General features: G+C 40.5%; 1 protein-coding gene across 2 annotated transcripts in view; it reads right to left on the bottom strand.

Annotated features, from left to right (window-relative positions):
- Positions 1-18,709, bottom strand: part of LOC126092229 (intraflagellar transport protein 56) — a 188,208-nt gene that overhangs the window by 58,942 nt on the left and 110,557 nt on the right. For both annotated transcript variants that reach the window (XM_049907728.1, XM_049907730.1), the window contains 3 exons: positions 15,142-15,297; positions 10,404-10,514; positions 1,460-1,657 (listed from right to left, as the gene is read on the bottom strand). In XM_049907728.1, the coding sequence (XP_049763685.1) occupies positions 1,460-1,657; positions 10,404-10,514; positions 15,142-15,297 (465 nt within the window). The remainder of the gene's footprint in view (positions 1-1,459; positions 1,658-10,403; positions 10,515-15,141; positions 15,298-18,709) is intronic.

Here is an 18,709-nt window from a genome sequence, read left to right as displayed (position 1 = left end):
GGTTTCTGGTAGACCGTAATGAACAAAGTGTTAACAAAGCAGTGGTACTTTTTGTCCTCCGAGGAAAGCCTGAATGTTCTTCACCACACCTGAACAAACATTCATGGACAACAGAGGAAAGAGCAGTAGCACAGAATCTACAAAAGAGGGTTATCCTCTCTGAATGATTAATGGAAAATCTCATATAAAGATGTGAAACAAATACTAACAAAGAGATAGAGGGGCTGGCCAGTACTTACCTCAGCTCAGTACAGCTGATAGATACACATAAAACAGAACCGAAAATTTACGTTGGGACCACACAGAAGCATCTCCCTTGTCACCCAATATTATCCTGGCCTCGAAAACATCAACAAATTAGTCCGCCAGGGATATGACTTTCTCAAGTCAACCCCTGAATGAGATCATCCCTTGACAAAATTCTCCCCACACCACCCAGAGTTGCCTTTCATCGCCCCCCTAACCTCCGTAACATCCTTGTTAAACCCTACAATATTCCCAGACTACCTTCTCTACCTAGTGGTTCCTACCCCCGTAACCGACCCCGCTGCAAAACCTGCCCCATGCATCCCCCCACAACCACCTACTCCAGCCCCACTACTGGTAAAACATACACAATTCAAGGCAGGGCTACATGTGAAACTACACATGTCATTTATCAACTGACATGCCTGCACTGCACAGCCTTTTACATCGGCATCACAACAACTAAACTGGCTGAGCGCATGAACGGACACAGACGAACTGTTGGCCTAGGAGATGCCCAATACCCAGTAGTGGAGCATGCCCTCCAGCATAATTCTAGGGACCTAGGAACCTGCTACACCATATGTGCCATTTGGCTTCTCCCACCCAACACCAGTCCCTCTGAACTGCGGAGATGGGAACTTGCACTCCAACACATCCTTTCATCCCGCCATCCCCCTGCACTGAACCTACGTTAAACAACCTCATTCCCATTCACTCTTCAGTCTTCTCCTCTTTCCCTTTCCTCTTTAGCCATTCATGCATCTTTTCATCCTACATAGTTGTGTTTTTCTTTATACTATATACCTCTTTACTTCTGTATGCATCCTCTTTGGTTTGAAGCTGGCACAGTACTTACAGTAGAATATCTTTGGCTTCCCTCTGACAACCATGCCTCCATCCTTGCTACCCTCCCTATTTTCCTTTCCCTGTTGCTTCATAACCTGGGTTGTGAGTAACTGAATCTCCTTTCCCTTCTTCCCTTTCTTTCCCCTCTCTCCTCCCCGATGAAGGAACATTTGTTCCGAAAGCTAGGAACAAAATTTTCGGTTCTGTTTTATGTGTATCTATCGGCTGTACTGAGCTGAGGTAAGTACTGGCCAGCCCCTCTATCTCTTTGTTGGTTATCCTCTCTGCACAGCTGTCCTATTTTTTCTGAGCGTTTTAACTCTCACAAATGTTAGCATATAATGAAACAGTGTAGATAAATTACCTGGGCATAATTAAAATTGAAGCTGTCATCATTGTAGAAAAAGCTTCTAATAGAGTTCAAGTAGACAAGTACATCATCAAATTGCCTCTTGAGAAAATATGAAGATGCCATGCATTGCCTGCCAGGAACTGTATCACATTCACTCGCACTGCTTCCAACAAGCTGGAAATACTGCTGTGCCATCTTAAAATTTTCACGCTGAAAATAATGTTTGTATTAGTTAAGAACAGCTACTACTATAGTATTTCCTTCTTTACTTTCAGTATGGTTATATATATCAAAATTACATTGAGGAACATTTGAGGCAATATTATACATGAAGCAATAATTTTAGGTGATAAGTTTCCTTTAATTTACGTCTATGGTCACTGTACTACTGACAACATGACTCGTGCATGTGATGTTATTTATATGTATTGGACGATGCTGGTACTGATTCCGCATTTAACATTTGATGATGCCACTATGGTTGCAGTACATTAGGACTTTGTTTTTATGAAACAGATCTAATGATGGTCATTAAAGACCGAAACCAGTAATCTGTTAACAAAAACTTCGTCAGTTTTACAGTAGATTATTGCTGTTGAGTCATCTCCATAAAGGATGATATCTGACTCGACCTGGCATTGCACATCACTGATGTAACACAAAAATAATAATGGACCTTATTTTGAGCCTTATGAGACACCTAATTGCATGTGTTTCTGGCCAGAATTATATTCTTCAGTTTTATATGAACTGCATAAAAGAACCTGTTCTCCTTCTAACCACATTTAATTGTAGACTAAATGAGCAAGAAAGATTAGCTAGCAACTGGAAAAAGTTGATGGTCATTCCAGTTTTAAAAATTGATTGTTGGACAGTTGCTTCATCTATATGCCTGTATCACTGACATCATTTTGTTATTTGATTATGGAATATCTTTTATCTTTTTGAAGTCCACAAATTTCCTCTGGTGGAATCAATGTGGATCTGCAGGCAAAAGTCATGTAACACTCAGTCCACTCTATTCACTAGATCCATAAAGTAGCAGATAGCGGCAAAGTACACACCTTATCTGATTTCTGGAAGGCATTCAATACAGTTCTGTTCTGCAGCTGAGCAAACAATACACAGTAGAAATGCAGTTATATGGATGACTCAAGTTCTGATCTGATCCAGATAATCAAATATCTGGATAACTGGATGAATTTTGAAAAAGAGGTCAGTTCTTTTTTTTTTAAGAAAAAAGCTAAATTTGTGTATAAATGCTAATGTAATATTAATTTAATGACTACAAAACAATGTTGTTTAGACTCTGTACAGTACTGTACTTACACACAGCCAGTTCTTGAACATATTGTTCAGAGTCTGTTGTTTTCCTGTCTTCAATTGTTTCTGGGCAGCCACATCTCACATCTGCTTGACAGTGAGGAGCTATACACGGTCACATGAAGGCTGCCAGTCCATCCATGTTAGTACAGGGTCAAGACAAGCAAATGACTCACCATCTGACGGTCCCGTATCTTGTTCAGCTACAATGTCATCTTCCTGGTCATCAGTTTCTTCTCTCACACTGAGTATTTTAAATCCAGGGTACAAACAATCACAAGCAAGCCACTTGTCTATATCCTCTGTAATGCAATTGGAATGACGAGGAAGTTTCAGAAGGATCTTTCTTATGTCCTCAACTGATATTTCATCCTCTGCCACTTCTCTTCCTTCTAATTCCTTTTTATGTTGTTCTTTTCATTTTCATCTTTATGTACCTCAACTTTGATTGAAATGCCTTTCAATTTATTCCAAGCTCTTTTTTTAATGTGGTTGTTTTCACCAAATTCCATGGTTCTACCACCATGTAAGTGCAGTCTTTTGGATTCAATTTTTTGTGATGAGCCACAATGCTTTCTTCACTTTCATCTTCCATCAACAGCTTTCTCAACAGTCATCTTCTGCAATGTCGCTTCCTAGTTTCGATAACTAATCAGTCCACTGGCTGCAGCAAACTTGTTATGTTTGGTGGCAGGAAGATTATTTTGAAACATCCATCCTCTCTAGCATGATGGCTTTTGTTGGGGTGGGTGCACGCATTGTCCAGATTTAACATCACATTACTGCCTTCTTTTCCTATGGCCTTTTGATATTTTTTTTTACTTCAGGTATGGAAATTGAATCGCAACATTCGCAAAACAAAGTAGCTGTCATCCAGGCCTTCGAATGATTCTTGTAAAAAGCTTGGGGGTTTTCGATTTTCTGTCAATGGAAGTGGTGTTTTGTGGTTTCCCATAGAGTTAGCATAGTTCAGCACTGGAACATTATCTTTACTAACCTTATGGCTAGGAGCACTAGTTTCCTTTTTAGAAACCAAAGATGCTTCAGGCAAAGCCTTCCAAATAAGACATTTCACATCTGGCCTGTATAATAATTCAGGGTCATATGATTCTGGATCAATTTTCAATTTTTCAATAACATTTCCAGCTGGTTTTGGGTCTGCAGATAGTTTTCCATCACTTAAATCCAGCCCATGCGTATTGTGCCTTGCCTCAAAATTCTTTAGCCAGACATTGCTCACTTTAAATGAAGACAAACTGTCGATTTTCTCTACTAAAAATTTGGCTTTTTCACAGTCAGCCCTGAAAGAGGGTTAACCAATGCTCACTGCTACAAAAACCACTGGAATATGGCCTCTTCAAACTCTTTGTTTTCTGCTGTTTTCATTGCTTTTCTCAACAAATTTCTGCTTACATTCTCAAGGAGACACACAAAGTTTAAAATTGAGGACTTTTTTTTTTACATCTGAAACTGCTGATGTTCCCATACTGAACATTTCAGCTAACTGCTTACTACCCAGGCCTTCGTCCAATTGTTCAAGCACTTTTATTCTGTTTGCCAATTATAAGACAACTCATTTCCTTTTAGCCACACAGTAAATTAAAACACAAATACAAAACAAAACAAATGACATTGAAGATGGAATGCATAGTGACAAATCAATCTTATGGTAAAGTCACTGCATCTCGTGGTCGTGCGGTAGCGTTCTCGCTTCCCACGCCCGGGTTCCCGGGTTCGATTCCCGGCGGGGTCAGGGATTTTCTCTGCCTTGTGATGGCTGGGTGTTGTGTGCTGTCCTTAGGTTAGTTAGGTTTAAGTAGTTCTAAGTTCTAGGGGACTGATGACATAGCTGTTAAGTCCCATAGTGTTCTGATCCATTTGAACCATTTTTGGTAAAGTCATGACACAGACTGATGTAGACTGCACTGAATGATGCGTACCACAAACACAACAATGCGTATACTGTATTCATTGTCCACTGGAGGAGTTGTTCTTTTAATACATTTGCTGCAGATTGATTTTAGAATGATTAAGAAATGTACAGTGTACTATATATTGTAATAACTATCGAACAAAACTGACAACTTTGGTCATACAGCAATCCGGACAATTGGTGATCTGAATAATCAGATTTCAGGTAACTGGAGTTCTACTGTACAAACTCATCATTGAACAATAGATCCATTTTGTCGTAGCCAATAGAACTTCCCATTCTCAACAGACAGAAATAGTCAGAAATGAATATTGCTTCAGGCTTGCTCTAGGAAATTTCATAAGGTCACTAGTGTTGTCAACAAATATAAATGACCTGGTGGATAATGTTGTGAGATCCATGCGGATGTTCGTGGATTGTACTGTTATATACAGGGTCATCTTAACACCAGAAAACTGAAAAGAAATGCACAACAGCTGCAGAGACAAATATATGGGGCATAAGGTGTATAAGTGCAGATATTTTTGTATTTGGTACCTTGCATGTAGACACACAAGTGTGTTGGTTGTGTTTTCTCTGTGTCGAACGGCCAACCCCCAAACATGTCACAAACCTTATGACCTGACATTTTCTGCACAGCTGTAACTGTACCACTACGTGGACTATGCCTGTCAGTACAGACTACCTGTCTTGTGTCCACACTTCAACATCTGACCTGTTGCCCGGGAGAAAATAAGCATTACTGGCACTGACACTTGTACTTGGAGATACTAACCAACCTAAAAATGACTTGTAACAGTTATAACAACTAGTCTGCAAAAGACATAAATACTGATGTAATATTGTTCAGTACACTGTCCTCAGTCACCAACAGAAATATCTGCACTTATACTCGTTATACCATGTATATAATGTGTTGCATGTGAATAAGTACTATTGCTTGATTACACATGGAAATCAACCACTAGAATCAGCTCCCACCATAAAATATACACACATCAGAAAACGTTTTGCATCACCCCGGTTCCCAGAATTCCTGAAGATAGATGTTGACTGTGGATATTGTATCACAGATACAGTCCCTTTGTCACTAAATGTGACCAAAGATATAAACAACCATGGATGAGCAGCGCCTATTAGGCAGGAGGTCCAACAGCCAATCAGTTCCAGTCATTCCACCAGGAAGGAGGTATATGGCTTGTGTTGTCTGTAGTTCAACCATGCCTAAACGGTCAACACTACAGTTCGATCATATCTGCATTGTTACTTTGTGCCAGGAAGGGTTCTCAACAAGGGAACTGTCCAGGCGTCTTGGAGTGAGCCAAAGGGATGTTGTTCAAACATGGAGGAGATACAGACAGACAGACACAGGAACTGTCGATGACATGCCTCGCTCACGTCGCCCAAGGGCTACTACTGCAGTGGATGACCGCTACCTACAGATTATGGCTCGGAGGAACCCTGACAGCAATGCAACGATGTTGAATAATGCTTTCCGTGCAGCCACAGAACATCATGTTATGACTCAAACTGTGCACAATACGCTGCATAATGCGCAACTTCACTCCTGATGTCCATGGCGAGGTCCATCTTTGCAACCACGACACCATGCAGTGTGGTACAGATGGACCCAACGACATGCTGAATGGACCACTTGGGAATGGCATCACTTTCTCTTCACCGATGAGTGTCATATATGCCTTCAACCAGACAATCGTTGGAGACGTGTTTGGATGCATGACATACCCTGCTGGTGGTCATGGAAGGTGCCATAATGGCTGTACGATATGTGAATGCCATCCTCTGACCAATAGTGCAACCATATCGGCAGCATATTGGCGAAGCATTCGTCTTCATGGACGACAATTCACGCTCCCATTGTGCACATCTTGTGAATGACTTCCTTCAGGATAATGACATCGCTCAACTAGAGTTGCCACATATCCTCCAGACATGAACGCTATCGGACATACCTGGGATAGATTGAAGAGGGCTGTTTATGGACGGCGTGACCCACCAACCACTCTGAGAGATCTACACCAAATCGCCATAGAGGAGTAGGACAATCTGGGCCAACAGTGCCTTGATGAACTTATGGATAGTATGCCATGACGAATACAGGCATGCATCAAAACAAGAGGATGTGCTACTGGGTATTAGAGGTACCGGTGTGTACACCAATCTGGACCACCACCTACCTCTTAAGGTCTCGCTGTATGGTGGTACAACATGCAATGTGTCATTTTCATGAGCAATAAAAAGGGCAGAAATTATGTTTATGTTGATCTCTATTCCAATTTTCTGTACAGGTTCCAGAACTCTCAGGACCGAGGTGATGCAAAACTTTTTTTGATGTGTGTATAATAGTGTTTCAGGAGTGATCTAAATTTGAATAGCCAAATAAAGTGATTTGTAAGATAGGCAGGTGCCCACAAAATTAATAAAAAAAGTTAGAAAAATAATAAAAATAGTCCACAAATGATATAGTTTAGAAAATCTTTGTTCAGCCAGCTCTTGAGTATCATTAATTTGCATTCTTATCAGCTATGATTAACAGAGGAGATAGCGGAGATTCAAGGAGTTTGTTTAGTAGGCACAGGAGTACCACAAAAATGCTAATACAACTCCAATGGTAGACACCATGGACATCATGGAAATGTTTCTTATAAAATTTGAGGTTTGAATGTTCCACAAAGAGACAATCCTGACATGCACACCCACTCACACTCCCTCCCACACACACACATACATACACACACACACACACACACACACACACACACATATACACATACACACACCTGACATAACTATGTTGGAGGTGATCTCAGAATCTAAATATGGTTGTTTTTCTTATTGCAGAAGTTTATCTGCCCATATCACACAAAAATATACGATTACTAGATTCAGCAAAATTAAATCACCATCTTCAGGTCGTTTGTATAAAAAATGGATTGGTCCTGTAAAAATTTTGTCTATACACATGATCTGAAGATGGCAATTCAACTTCGTTGAAACAAGTAATCATTGTGTATTTTTGTGCGATATGGGTGAATAAACCTCTGTGCTAAGAAGAACAACTGTGTTTAAAGAAATTAGAGCTAATAAATGGACATATCAATGATCATAATTCCTGCACACCATTCATGAGTGGAAAATGACTGGAAAGGGGGGCAGTAATACTAGTATACAACATACCATACAAGCAATATTACGAAAAGGAAAGTTGCCACTCACCATACTGCAGAGTTGCTGAGTCACACTAAGCACAACAAAAAGACTGTCACTCTGTGGCTTCAGCAACCAGAGGCTGCAGTCCTGTGTGTGAGTTGAGTTTGTGTGTGTCTGTGTGTGTGTCATCTATTTTCGACAAAGGCCTTCGATAGCAGAAAGCTTATATTGTGACAGTCTTTTTGTTGCGCCTATGTGCGACTCAGCATCTCCGCTATATGGTGAGTGGCAACTAAGGAAAGTTTCATAATATTGCTACAGTCCATCCTGGATTTTCCACTGTTTGACATACCATACAAAGATATACGTAGATGTTTAATTTTCATATTTTGTCTTATTAATACTGTAACATACATACATATACAGAGAAAGAGAGAGAGGGGGGAGGGGAGGGGGGAGGAGTAATATAGCCAGCGGAGGCCAATTTTACTGACTTTATTGTATTTGTTAATTTGAACCCCCAGAAATCTTATACTGTTTAAGCAAAAAGATATGGGGCAGACAACATTATGTTAAATATATTTTCACATATTACATTTGCAACAACAAAAGATGTTTAGTAATGAAAGAATAACCTTACAGTTATCTTCAACAAGTAAATAGACTAAAATAAACAAGAAAATATAGCACACATATTGTGCCAAATATGATTGTTGCTACTATACAGAAATGACAAAAACCTAGTGCCTATTTTAATATACTAAAACAAAGAAGGTGCACGGTAATATCTTACTAGATCACAATACCAGAGAAGGAAAGTTGCTACTCACCATATAGCAGAGATGCTGAGTCACGATAGGCACAACAAAAAAATTCCCACAATTATAGCTTTCGGCCATTAAGGCCTTTGTCAGCAGTAGACACACATACATACATACAACACACACACACACACACACACACACACACACACGCAAATGCAACTTGCACACATGTCTGCAGTCTCAGAGAGCTGAAACCACACTGCGAGAAGCAGCACCAGGACATGATGGGAGTGGCGACTGGGTGGGGGTAAGGAGGAGGTTGGGGCAGGGAGGGGAAGGGATAGTATGGTGGTAGTAGCAGACAGTGAAGTGTTGCAGTTTAGACGGAGGGCAGGAGAGAAGGTGCGGAGGGGGGAGGGGGTAAGTAGCAGAAAGGAGAGAAATAAAAATAAAAATAAATTAAAAGACTGGGTGTGGCGGTGAAATGACTGTCCGCCACTCCCACCATACTATCACTCCCCCTCCCAGCCTCCTCCTTACCTCCACCCAGTCGCCACTCCCATCATGCACTGGTGCTGCTGCTCGCAGTGTGGTTTCAGCTCTCTGAGACTGCAGACGTGTGTGCAATTTGCGTTTGTGTGTGTGTGTGTGTGTGTGTGTGTGTGTGTGTGTGTATGTGTATGTGTGTGTGTGTGTGTCTACTGCTGACAAAGGCCTTAATGGCTGAAAGCTATAATTGTGTGAATCTTTTTGTTGTGACTATCACGACTCAGCATCTCCACTATATGGTGAGTAGCAACTGTCCTTCTCTGGTATTGTTATATTCCATCCTGGTTTTTCCATTGTTTGATCTTACTAGATCACGTTACATGAGAGCACAAGCATATTATTTCTTTGTAGTTTTATAAAATAGTGACACACAGAAATTCTGATTTAAGTGGGAGACAAGAATAAAAAGTAATTATAAGGACTGTTGAGCACTGTGTACACAATATTAGGGACTTTTTTTTAAGTTTTAAATTTTGTGTGGGAAAGGATAAGGTAAAATAAATCAAGCATGTTTTTCTTCAAGTACACTTCGACAGAATAAAACGTATGTCTCAATGTCTCATTAGCAAAGAAGCTAAAAAGTTTTTCTCTTAGTGACCCCAGAAAGGGATGCCATATGGTATTGCTGAGTGTACAAGCCCAAGATAAACAGTTTTTTGTATATTTATATCACATGATTATCTGAAAATTGTGAAAGCATAGCAGAGACTGTCAAGCTTGTTTAACAGTTTTGCCCTGTGGTGGTTCCATTGGAGTGAACTATCAATATATGCTCTTAAAAACTTTGTATGCTTTACTAGTTCAATTTCTTTACCACCAATCTGCAAGGATTTCATATAGGCAGGATGGTTTCAAGGTGGGTAGAAGAGTACATGATCTGTCTTGTTTATGTTTAACAGTAATTTATTGTAGTGGAGTCATGAGAGGAGTCTTTCAGTTGTTTCATTAATTTTGAGCTTCAATTGCAGAGCTGAGATCGACTGAGAGAACAAGTTTGCATCACCTGCAAACTTCATACAGTCTACAGCCACTAAAGTCACGATCAAAATACTCAAAGTTAGATACATAGCTTTCCTAAGAAAAAAACATTTAAAATAAAAAAGTTAAAAGTATAATTCAAGTTAAAACATTATGTAAAGAAAATTTTAATTTATGCATTGAAAATGTATATGGCACTGAGTGATAAAAACAAAATAACAAGTGGAAATACTCTTACAGATCCATTTTCTTGACCGATAGCTGCATACACAACTCCTTTGAGGATGTATTCTGGAGGGACTGATGGTTCCAAATCCTTTATTAGATTGAAAGCCTCTTGTATGTCATCCTAAGAGATGGTAATCAATATGCATAACAAAATATATTAGGCTAAATATTGTATCAATCAAATCAGAGTAAATACATCAACAAAAATAATCAATGTTTGAAAACACTATGCATCTCAAAGTGAATATTGGGGTTTTAAGGCTTTGTAACACTCATTACATTCAACTTACATTTACAAATGGTACATCAAAAGAAAGAGCAACTCAAACAGTTTGTTTCTATACCTGCAAGTATGTTCTAAGGCCTACAGACAACAGTTTCCATGCCAATTTTGCAAATGAAATGATGATGCAAGATGATGAAGATTTTCTGGATCATGTTGTCTTCAATCACCTAAGTGGAAATTTGAACCCATGTAAAGAGCACATCTGGGGTCAGCAAATACCCATGCGGTGGCACAGTTGCAATGAGACTCCCCTAAATTGAATGTTTTTTGTGCCATATCCCAGAGGAAAGCTTATGCGCCTTACTTTTTTGGAGAAGTAACTGTAGGCTATTTCTTCAGTTGACAGAGGCTGAGCCACAGAACTTTAATTGGCAGCAAGATGGTGTGCCGCCTCACTGACATAACTCAGTACCGTATTTACCCGAATCTAAGCCGCACTCGAATCTAAGCCGCACCTGAAAAATGAGACTCGAAATAAAGGAAAAAAAGATTTCCCGAATCTAAGCCGCACCTGAAATATGAGACTCAAAATTCAAGGGGAGAGAAAAGTTTTAGGCCGCACCTCCAAATCAAAACAAAGTTGGTCCATTGTAATATGAGACACAACTTAGGTCGAATGAATGACGATACAGCTACAGTAGTTTGGTTCGAGTCGTAAGCTTAGCAGTTAAGCTTTACCAGGTAGCCATTGCTATGCGTCAGGCGCTCCGTCCGTATTTATACGGGTACCCTTCCTTTTTCACGTGCTTCGTCTGGTTTGAATCGATTGCTTATTTTGTTTGATCTGATAAGTGCCGTTTTCTCTGTTATAGGTGTTTACGTCACTCTAAGCTGAAAATGCATCACTGTACTGTGTCATGCATTGTTTGTCGCATTCTGATAGTGCGTGTTTACGGCCTGTCGCTGTCCGCGGCATGGCTTGCTTTTGTGTGCGCTACCGCCGCTTACAACTAAAAAGAGGCAAATCGTCTCATTAGCGAAGCAATGTCAAGAGACTGCTATTTGTTGTTACTTACACTGCTGCTTTCTTTGAGAATGATCAATAAGAACCAAATAATAGGCTGCGTATGATAGAACATGTTCTGAACGAGAGTTAGGCGAAAATTTTTCTCCGTTTGAAAATCTTTGCGGCCGCTTCTTTAGTACATCAAATTCTGCACAGAAATTAGAGTCATCTTAGATTTAAAAATCTAGTCAGTTGCTGTGCTTCATTTCTGACTGTATCACTATTAGGCTAAGAATAATACGAATATAAACATGACACGATAAGTGTATTCTTCCGCGTTTGCTGTTGTCTCGCTCTAGTTTCGTAGTTTATTAGGCAGACAGGATTTAAATGAGATAGCAACAAACACGGAAGAACACATGGCAAAATGTTTATATTCTTATTATTCTTATGGTGAATGGTGAAGAGAATACTGCTTGTGATTCACATTTCATCAGGTTACTATTAGCAACCATCTCTTCTCACAGGTAGGAAAAAATTCAGAACTTAGAGTTGGCCATATTGAAAAACATCCCAAACAGTCTTGCCAGTCGGGTTTTCATAGTACATTGAAATTCTACTACATTCGAAGATGAACAATACGGAATTTGTATTTACTTCGTTGGATAATGTATGAAAATGCAGTGGTCAAAACTCGGGGCGGAGAAAAAAAAGCTCGTCTTCCACCTTTTTTTTAATTTATTTACTGACGCAGAGGTTTTGGCGCCAGTATTTATCTTTGTGCCTACAAAGCATGCCAGTGTAGCGCTACATATATTCGACGGCAGAAGTTAGTTGCAGCGGCACCTACCAACATTTTTCAGAACTTCCGCTTGCTTTGCACTCGATTCTAAGCCGCAGGCGGTTTTTTGGATAACAAAAACCGGAAAAAAAGTGCGGCTTAGATTCGAGTAAATACGGTATACAATTGGTTAAACACTGTTGTATGCAACTGCCAGATTGGCCACAAGGGGCCAGATGACAGAGCTTGCTTCGCATGGCCTCCATGTTCACACAATTTGATGCCATGCCATTTTTACCTTCGGGCATTCATAAAGGGTCATGTGTATGTGTGTCCACTACCTGCTGTTCTACCCAATTAAAGAGAGAGAATTAAAACTACTGTTGCAACAATTACTCTGGACACAGTGATCAAGGTTTAGGAAGGACTCGTCAATCGGCTCTATCTGTGCCATGTGACAAATAATGCTCACATTGAACACTGGTAAGAAAAACTGTTTGAGATGCTCTTTCATTTGATGTATTATTATTTGTAATTACAAGTTGAATCTAATAAATGATACAAACACTTAACATGATATTAATTTTGAAAAACACAGTCTAAAACTGACATATAAAAAAGTGTACTCACTAAGTAGCGGCAGGAAAAAACACTTAACAGATGTGGAACACTCGTTTCCACATCTTTTATGTGTTTTCTCCTGGCGCCACTTGGTGAGTAAATTAAGAGTAAACATATCTAAATTGTATAAGAATACTAAATGCATATTTAAGATAAATTTTATTCACCAAAACAATAAAAATATGGAGAGGCTGATAATATAAATAAGTGGGACCATTCAAGTTTTTAGAGGCCATGTTCCTTCTGCAGAAAGAGGTGGTGAGTAGGAGTCTGATGGTACAAAAGGACATACATCTATCACATGCAACTCAAATCAAAAGAAATGTATCTTGGTTACGACAGCAAGAAATATTAAAAGAGCTTTCTTAGTACAGTCATATGTAGCTAAGAGGCTCATCAATTCAAAGATTTTGCCTGCAGTCAATATGCGACTAAGATTACGAGGTCCCATTTGTCTAGGAATAGAGATGCAGGGTGTTTGAGGACAATTACTTTCTCTCATATTTTACCTACTATATTTAGAAAATAATGTCCATGTTATGGTTTGCCTTAACCAAAACAGTAACAATCTACTTTCTACTCCCAGCACTTTTTTCAATATAGGTGACAAAAGTCAAGAGATAGCGATATGCACATATATAGATGGTGGTAGTATTGTATACACAAAGTAAAAAAGGGCAGTGCATTGATGGAGCTCTCATTTGTACTCAGGTGATTCACATGAAAATGTTTCCAATGTGATTATGGCTGCATTACAGGAATTGTCAGACTCTGAACGTGAAATTGTAGTTGGAGCTAGATGCAGGGGACATTTTACTTTGGAAATCAATGGGGAATTCAATATTCTGAGATCCACAGTGTAAAGAGTGTGCTGAGAATACCAAATTTCTGGAATTACCTCTCACCATGGACAATGCAGTGGCCAATGGCCTTCAGGTAATGACTGAGAGCAGTGATGTTTGCGTAGTATTATCAGTGTTAACAGACAAGCAATACTGGATGAAATAATTGAAGAAATCAATGTGGGATGTATGACAAACGTATCTGTTAGGACAGGGCACTGAAATTTGGCATTAATGGGCTATGGCAGCAGACGAGTGACGCGAATGCCTTTGTTAACAGCACGACATTGATTGCAGTGCCTCTCCTTGGCTCGTGACAATATTGGTTGAACCACAGACAACTGGAAAACTGTAGCCCGGTAAGATGAGTTCTGATTTCAGTTGGTGAGAGCTGATGGCAGATTTCAAGTGTGGCACAGACTCTGCAAAGCCATGGACCAAGTTGCAAGCAAGCCACCGTGCGAGTTGGTGGTGGTTCCATAATGGTGTTGGCTGTGTTTACATGGACTGGGTACTCCGGTCCAAGTGAAGCAATTATTGATTGGAAATGTTTATGTTCAGCTACTCAGAGACCACGTGCACTCACTCACGGACTTCATGTTCCAAAATAGATAGGATTATCCCATGACTTTGGTCACCTCAGTGTATTCTGGCTTTGCTCCTCGTATGAACACATTTCTCTACTAACAACTATTTTCCACTTTTCTGTCTTTATTCTCCCAAATAAGATTACAATATTTTATTCTTATTTTTTTCCTGCTGTAACATTTATTTTTAATGTATCCTTTCAATTGTAATTAATAAGGAACTCATCTCTTTTATACCTCTTCATATCACTGCTCTCTGTGAATGATCTAAGACAAAATAATTTGATTGTAATCATTACGGACCCATTGTTTTCTTATGATCACTGTTCAGTACTCACTCTTCACAATGTACTGAATATTAGTAAGTTGTTGAACAGCTAAGTCTTATCTGACTTTTTATTATTCAGTTCCTCTCCTGGATTTTGTAACTTTCTTCTCTTGAATCACTGTGTGAAACAATTCACTGGTTCTCCCTCAGACTTTCAAAGAGGAATTCTTCCACTCAAGTTGAGATTCAAATTGAGAGGTCTTCATATGTCAAAAGAATCTTTTTACGAATCCTGCCCTTTAGATCACACTCAGTTTTCTTACAGATACAATATTGCGGAGGAATGTTTTCTCTATTATGTTTCTTCAGTTTGCAGGAAGTAAAAAGTTCACTTATACAACCATGTATAGTACGTACCTGCTTTAGGTAGTATATGACTAGATTGAGACGTGCTTCTGGAATAACATCAACAAGAGGAGGAAGAACTTGCAGAGCTCCCTCGCCACCCCGGAAAACAACCAGGTTATGTCGTATGAGATCATGTCCAAAGCTGAATGTTGATGAACTCTGGTCCTAAAATCATATGAAATAACATAATGTTATAACCTTCACCTTACCCCTTACACAGTATGTTATATTGGCTTAGTACTTTCTTGTACTGGCCGAAACTTTGACATTTGACATTTATACACAGTTCCATTATGAGAAAATAAATGATTGGATAGTTGCACATCAATATGACTGCTTTCTGATTAAAATGATGCTTCTTTTTAAACATGTTCCATGGATTTCATTATGAAATAATATGGAGTGACTCAACATGTTGTAGTGTACCGTATCACTTGAATGAAGTGATGTTTCGCTCAATGTCTACCACACTGACGAAGGATGATCATCGCATTGAAAGTATTTGTTTTTATTAGTTAACTAACATAGAATCACATACTGTTTGGAAGTTTATAATTTTCTGTGCTTGCACTCGGGTACAGTGGGCACCATGCACCTGCAAGGTGAGATGATAGCAGTTTTGTTATGCTTTGCAGTACTTTCTGGTTTGGGGGTTTATTCCATGCTGCAGTGTTCCGGCTTGGATGTGCGAGGCACACCAAGGAACTGTGCATGTTATGATAGTGGGAGTGATGTCACTAGAACAAAAATGCAAGTTTATTGTTTGTCAGAGTGGGCTAAGAGAACTGTCATTAATGTTAAAAAGAATGCATGTAATATTACAGCACATGTTTGAATACAAATCTTTATGAAGTTTTCTTATTGGAAATGAAGGAGCAATACAGTGTTTCAAAAAGAGTGACCTGATTTTGGATGGTAATAATTATGAAACAGAGACATGCTGGCAAAGAAATGTGTGTGGCCTAGAGTTTCAATAATTGCAATTAGATGTCAGTCAATGCGTCTTCTCAGTTTTCAGTCAGTCATAAGTAAGGTGGCATATGCTCAACAGAAGCCATTTTGTGTGCTGCAATTTGCAAAGAGTGAGGCAGTGATTTTGGTCGGCTGGTATCTGCAGTGACGAGCAGTCCCTCTCGAAATATACCGAGGGTCTCAATGAAGCCTTCATTGACAGTAATTATCCTCCCAACCTTGTACAAAAACAAATCTTCCATGCCTTATCTTTCCAGTCTCCCACCACCTCCCAAAGTCCCACCATCTGGCCAGAGAGGAGCATTCCCCTCATAACTCAGTATCACCCAGGGCTGAAGGAACTGAATTACATTCTCCACCAGGGTTTCGGTTACTTCTCGTCATTCCCTGAAAAGATAAATTTCCTGCCCGCTATCCTTCCCACCCCTCCCACAGTGGTATTCCGCCATCCACCAAACCCCCACAATATACTTGTCCATCCTGCTCCCAACCCCTTACCTCATGGCTCATACCCCTGTAATAGACCTAGGTGCAAGACCTGTTCCATACATCCTCCCACCACCACCTACTCCAGTCTGGTGACTTACATCACTCATCCCATCAAAGGCAGGGCTACCTGTGAAACAAGTCACGAGATCTACAAACTAAGCCGCAACTACTGTGCTGCATTCTATGTAGGTATGACAACCAACAAACTGTCTGTCCACATGAATGGCCACTGACAAACTGTGTCCAAGAAACAAGTGGCCCACCATGTTGCTGAACATGCAGCCAAACATGATATCCTTCATTTCAATGACTGCTTCACAGCCTGTGCCACATGGATCCTTCCCACCAACGTCAGCTTTTCTGAATTACACAGGAGGGAACTTTCCCTGCAATACATCCTATGTTCCAATAACCCTCCTGGCCTCCACCTTTGTTAGTCACTGTCCTCACCCATCCAGCCCCTTCCCTGTTCCCATTCCGACAGTACACAGCCATCATTCCACCATCACACCCAGTTTTTCAGTCTTTTTATTTCTCTCCTTTTCCACTACCCCAACATCCCCCCCCCCCCCCCCTCAAACTCTCCCCTGCCCTTCGCCAAACGTGCACCACTTCACTGTGCACCATCCCCACAATACTCTCCCTCCCCCTCCCTCTCCCCACTCAAGCCTCTCCTCTTACCCCCACCCAGTCGCAAGCACTGGTGCTGCCGCTCGCAGTGTGGTTTCAGTTGCCTGAGACTGCAGTCATATGTGGAAGTTTCGTTTGCATGAGTGTGTGTGTGTGTGTGTGTGTGTGTGTGTGTGTGTGTGTCTGTCTGTCTGTCTTCTACTGTTGAAGAAGGCCTTAATGGCTGAAAGCTTTAATTGTGAGAGTCTTTTTGTTGTGCCTATCTGCAACTCAGCATCTCCGCTATATGGTGAGTAGCAACTTTCCTATTCATAATATTGTTACATTCCGTCCTGAATTTTTCATTGTTTCATTTGTCGTGGAAATTCGTGAACATCACACAGAATCCGTTGAAGGAACTGGGTGTTCTAACCACTGCCTCACAGTATATTTATTCCTTAATTAAATTTGTTGCAATTATTTGTCTGTTTCCAACCAGTAGCTCAATACATAGTATCAGTACTGGGAATAAGAACACTCTAAATAAAGACCTGAAATACATACCTTGGTCCAAAAAGAGGTCCAATATTCAGGAACACACATTTTCAATAAATTGCTAGCAATAATTAAAAACTTGGTTTCAGATAAAGCACAGTTTAAACAGAGTTTGAAATAGAATGAGATTTTCACTCTGCAGCGGAGTGTGCGCTGATATGAAACTTCTTGGCAGATTAAAACTGTGTGCCCGACCTAGACTCGAACTTGGGACCTTTGCCTTTCGCGGGCAAGTGCTCTACCATCTGAGCTACCGAAGCACGACTCACGCCTGGTCCTCACAGCTTTACTTCTGCCAGTATCTCGTCTCCTACCTTCCAAACTTTACAGAAGCTCTCCTGCGAACCATGCAGAACTAGCACTCGTGAAAGAAAGGATACAGCGGAGACATGGCTTAGTCACAGCCTGGGGGATGTTTCCAGAATGAGATTTTCACTCTGCAGCGGAGTGTGCGCTGATATGAAACTTCCTGGCAGATTAAAACTGTGTGCCCGACCGAGACTCGAACTCGGGACCTTTGCCTTTCGTGGGCAAGTGCTCTACCATCTGAGCCACCGAAGCACGACTCACGCCCAGTCTTCACAGCTTTACTTCTGCCAGTATCTCGTCTCCTACCTTCCAAACTTTACAGAAGTTCTCCTGCGAACCATGCAGAACTAGCACTCGTGAAAGAAAGGCTACTGCGGAGACATGGCTTAGCCACAGCCTGGGGGATGTATCCAGAATGAGATTTTCACTCTGCAGCGGAGTGTGTGCTGATATGAAACTTCCTGGCAGATTAAAACTGTGTGCCCGACCGAGACTCGAACTCGGGACCTTTTCCTTTCGCGGGCAAGTGCTCTACCATCTGAGCTACTGAAGCACGACTCACGCCCGGTCCTCACAGCTTTACTTCTACCAGTATCTCATCTCCTACCTTCCAAACTTTACAGAAGCTCTCCTGCGAAAGTTT

The sequence above is a fragment of the Schistocerca cancellata genome, chromosome 7 (genome assembly GCF_023864275.1).
Source record: "Schistocerca cancellata isolate TAMUIC-IGC-003103 chromosome 7, iqSchCanc2.1, whole genome shotgun sequence".
Taxonomy (NCBI): domain Eukaryota; kingdom Metazoa; phylum Arthropoda; class Insecta; order Orthoptera; family Acrididae; genus Schistocerca; species Schistocerca cancellata.
This window is presented reverse-complemented; position numbering and strand designations above follow the sequence as displayed.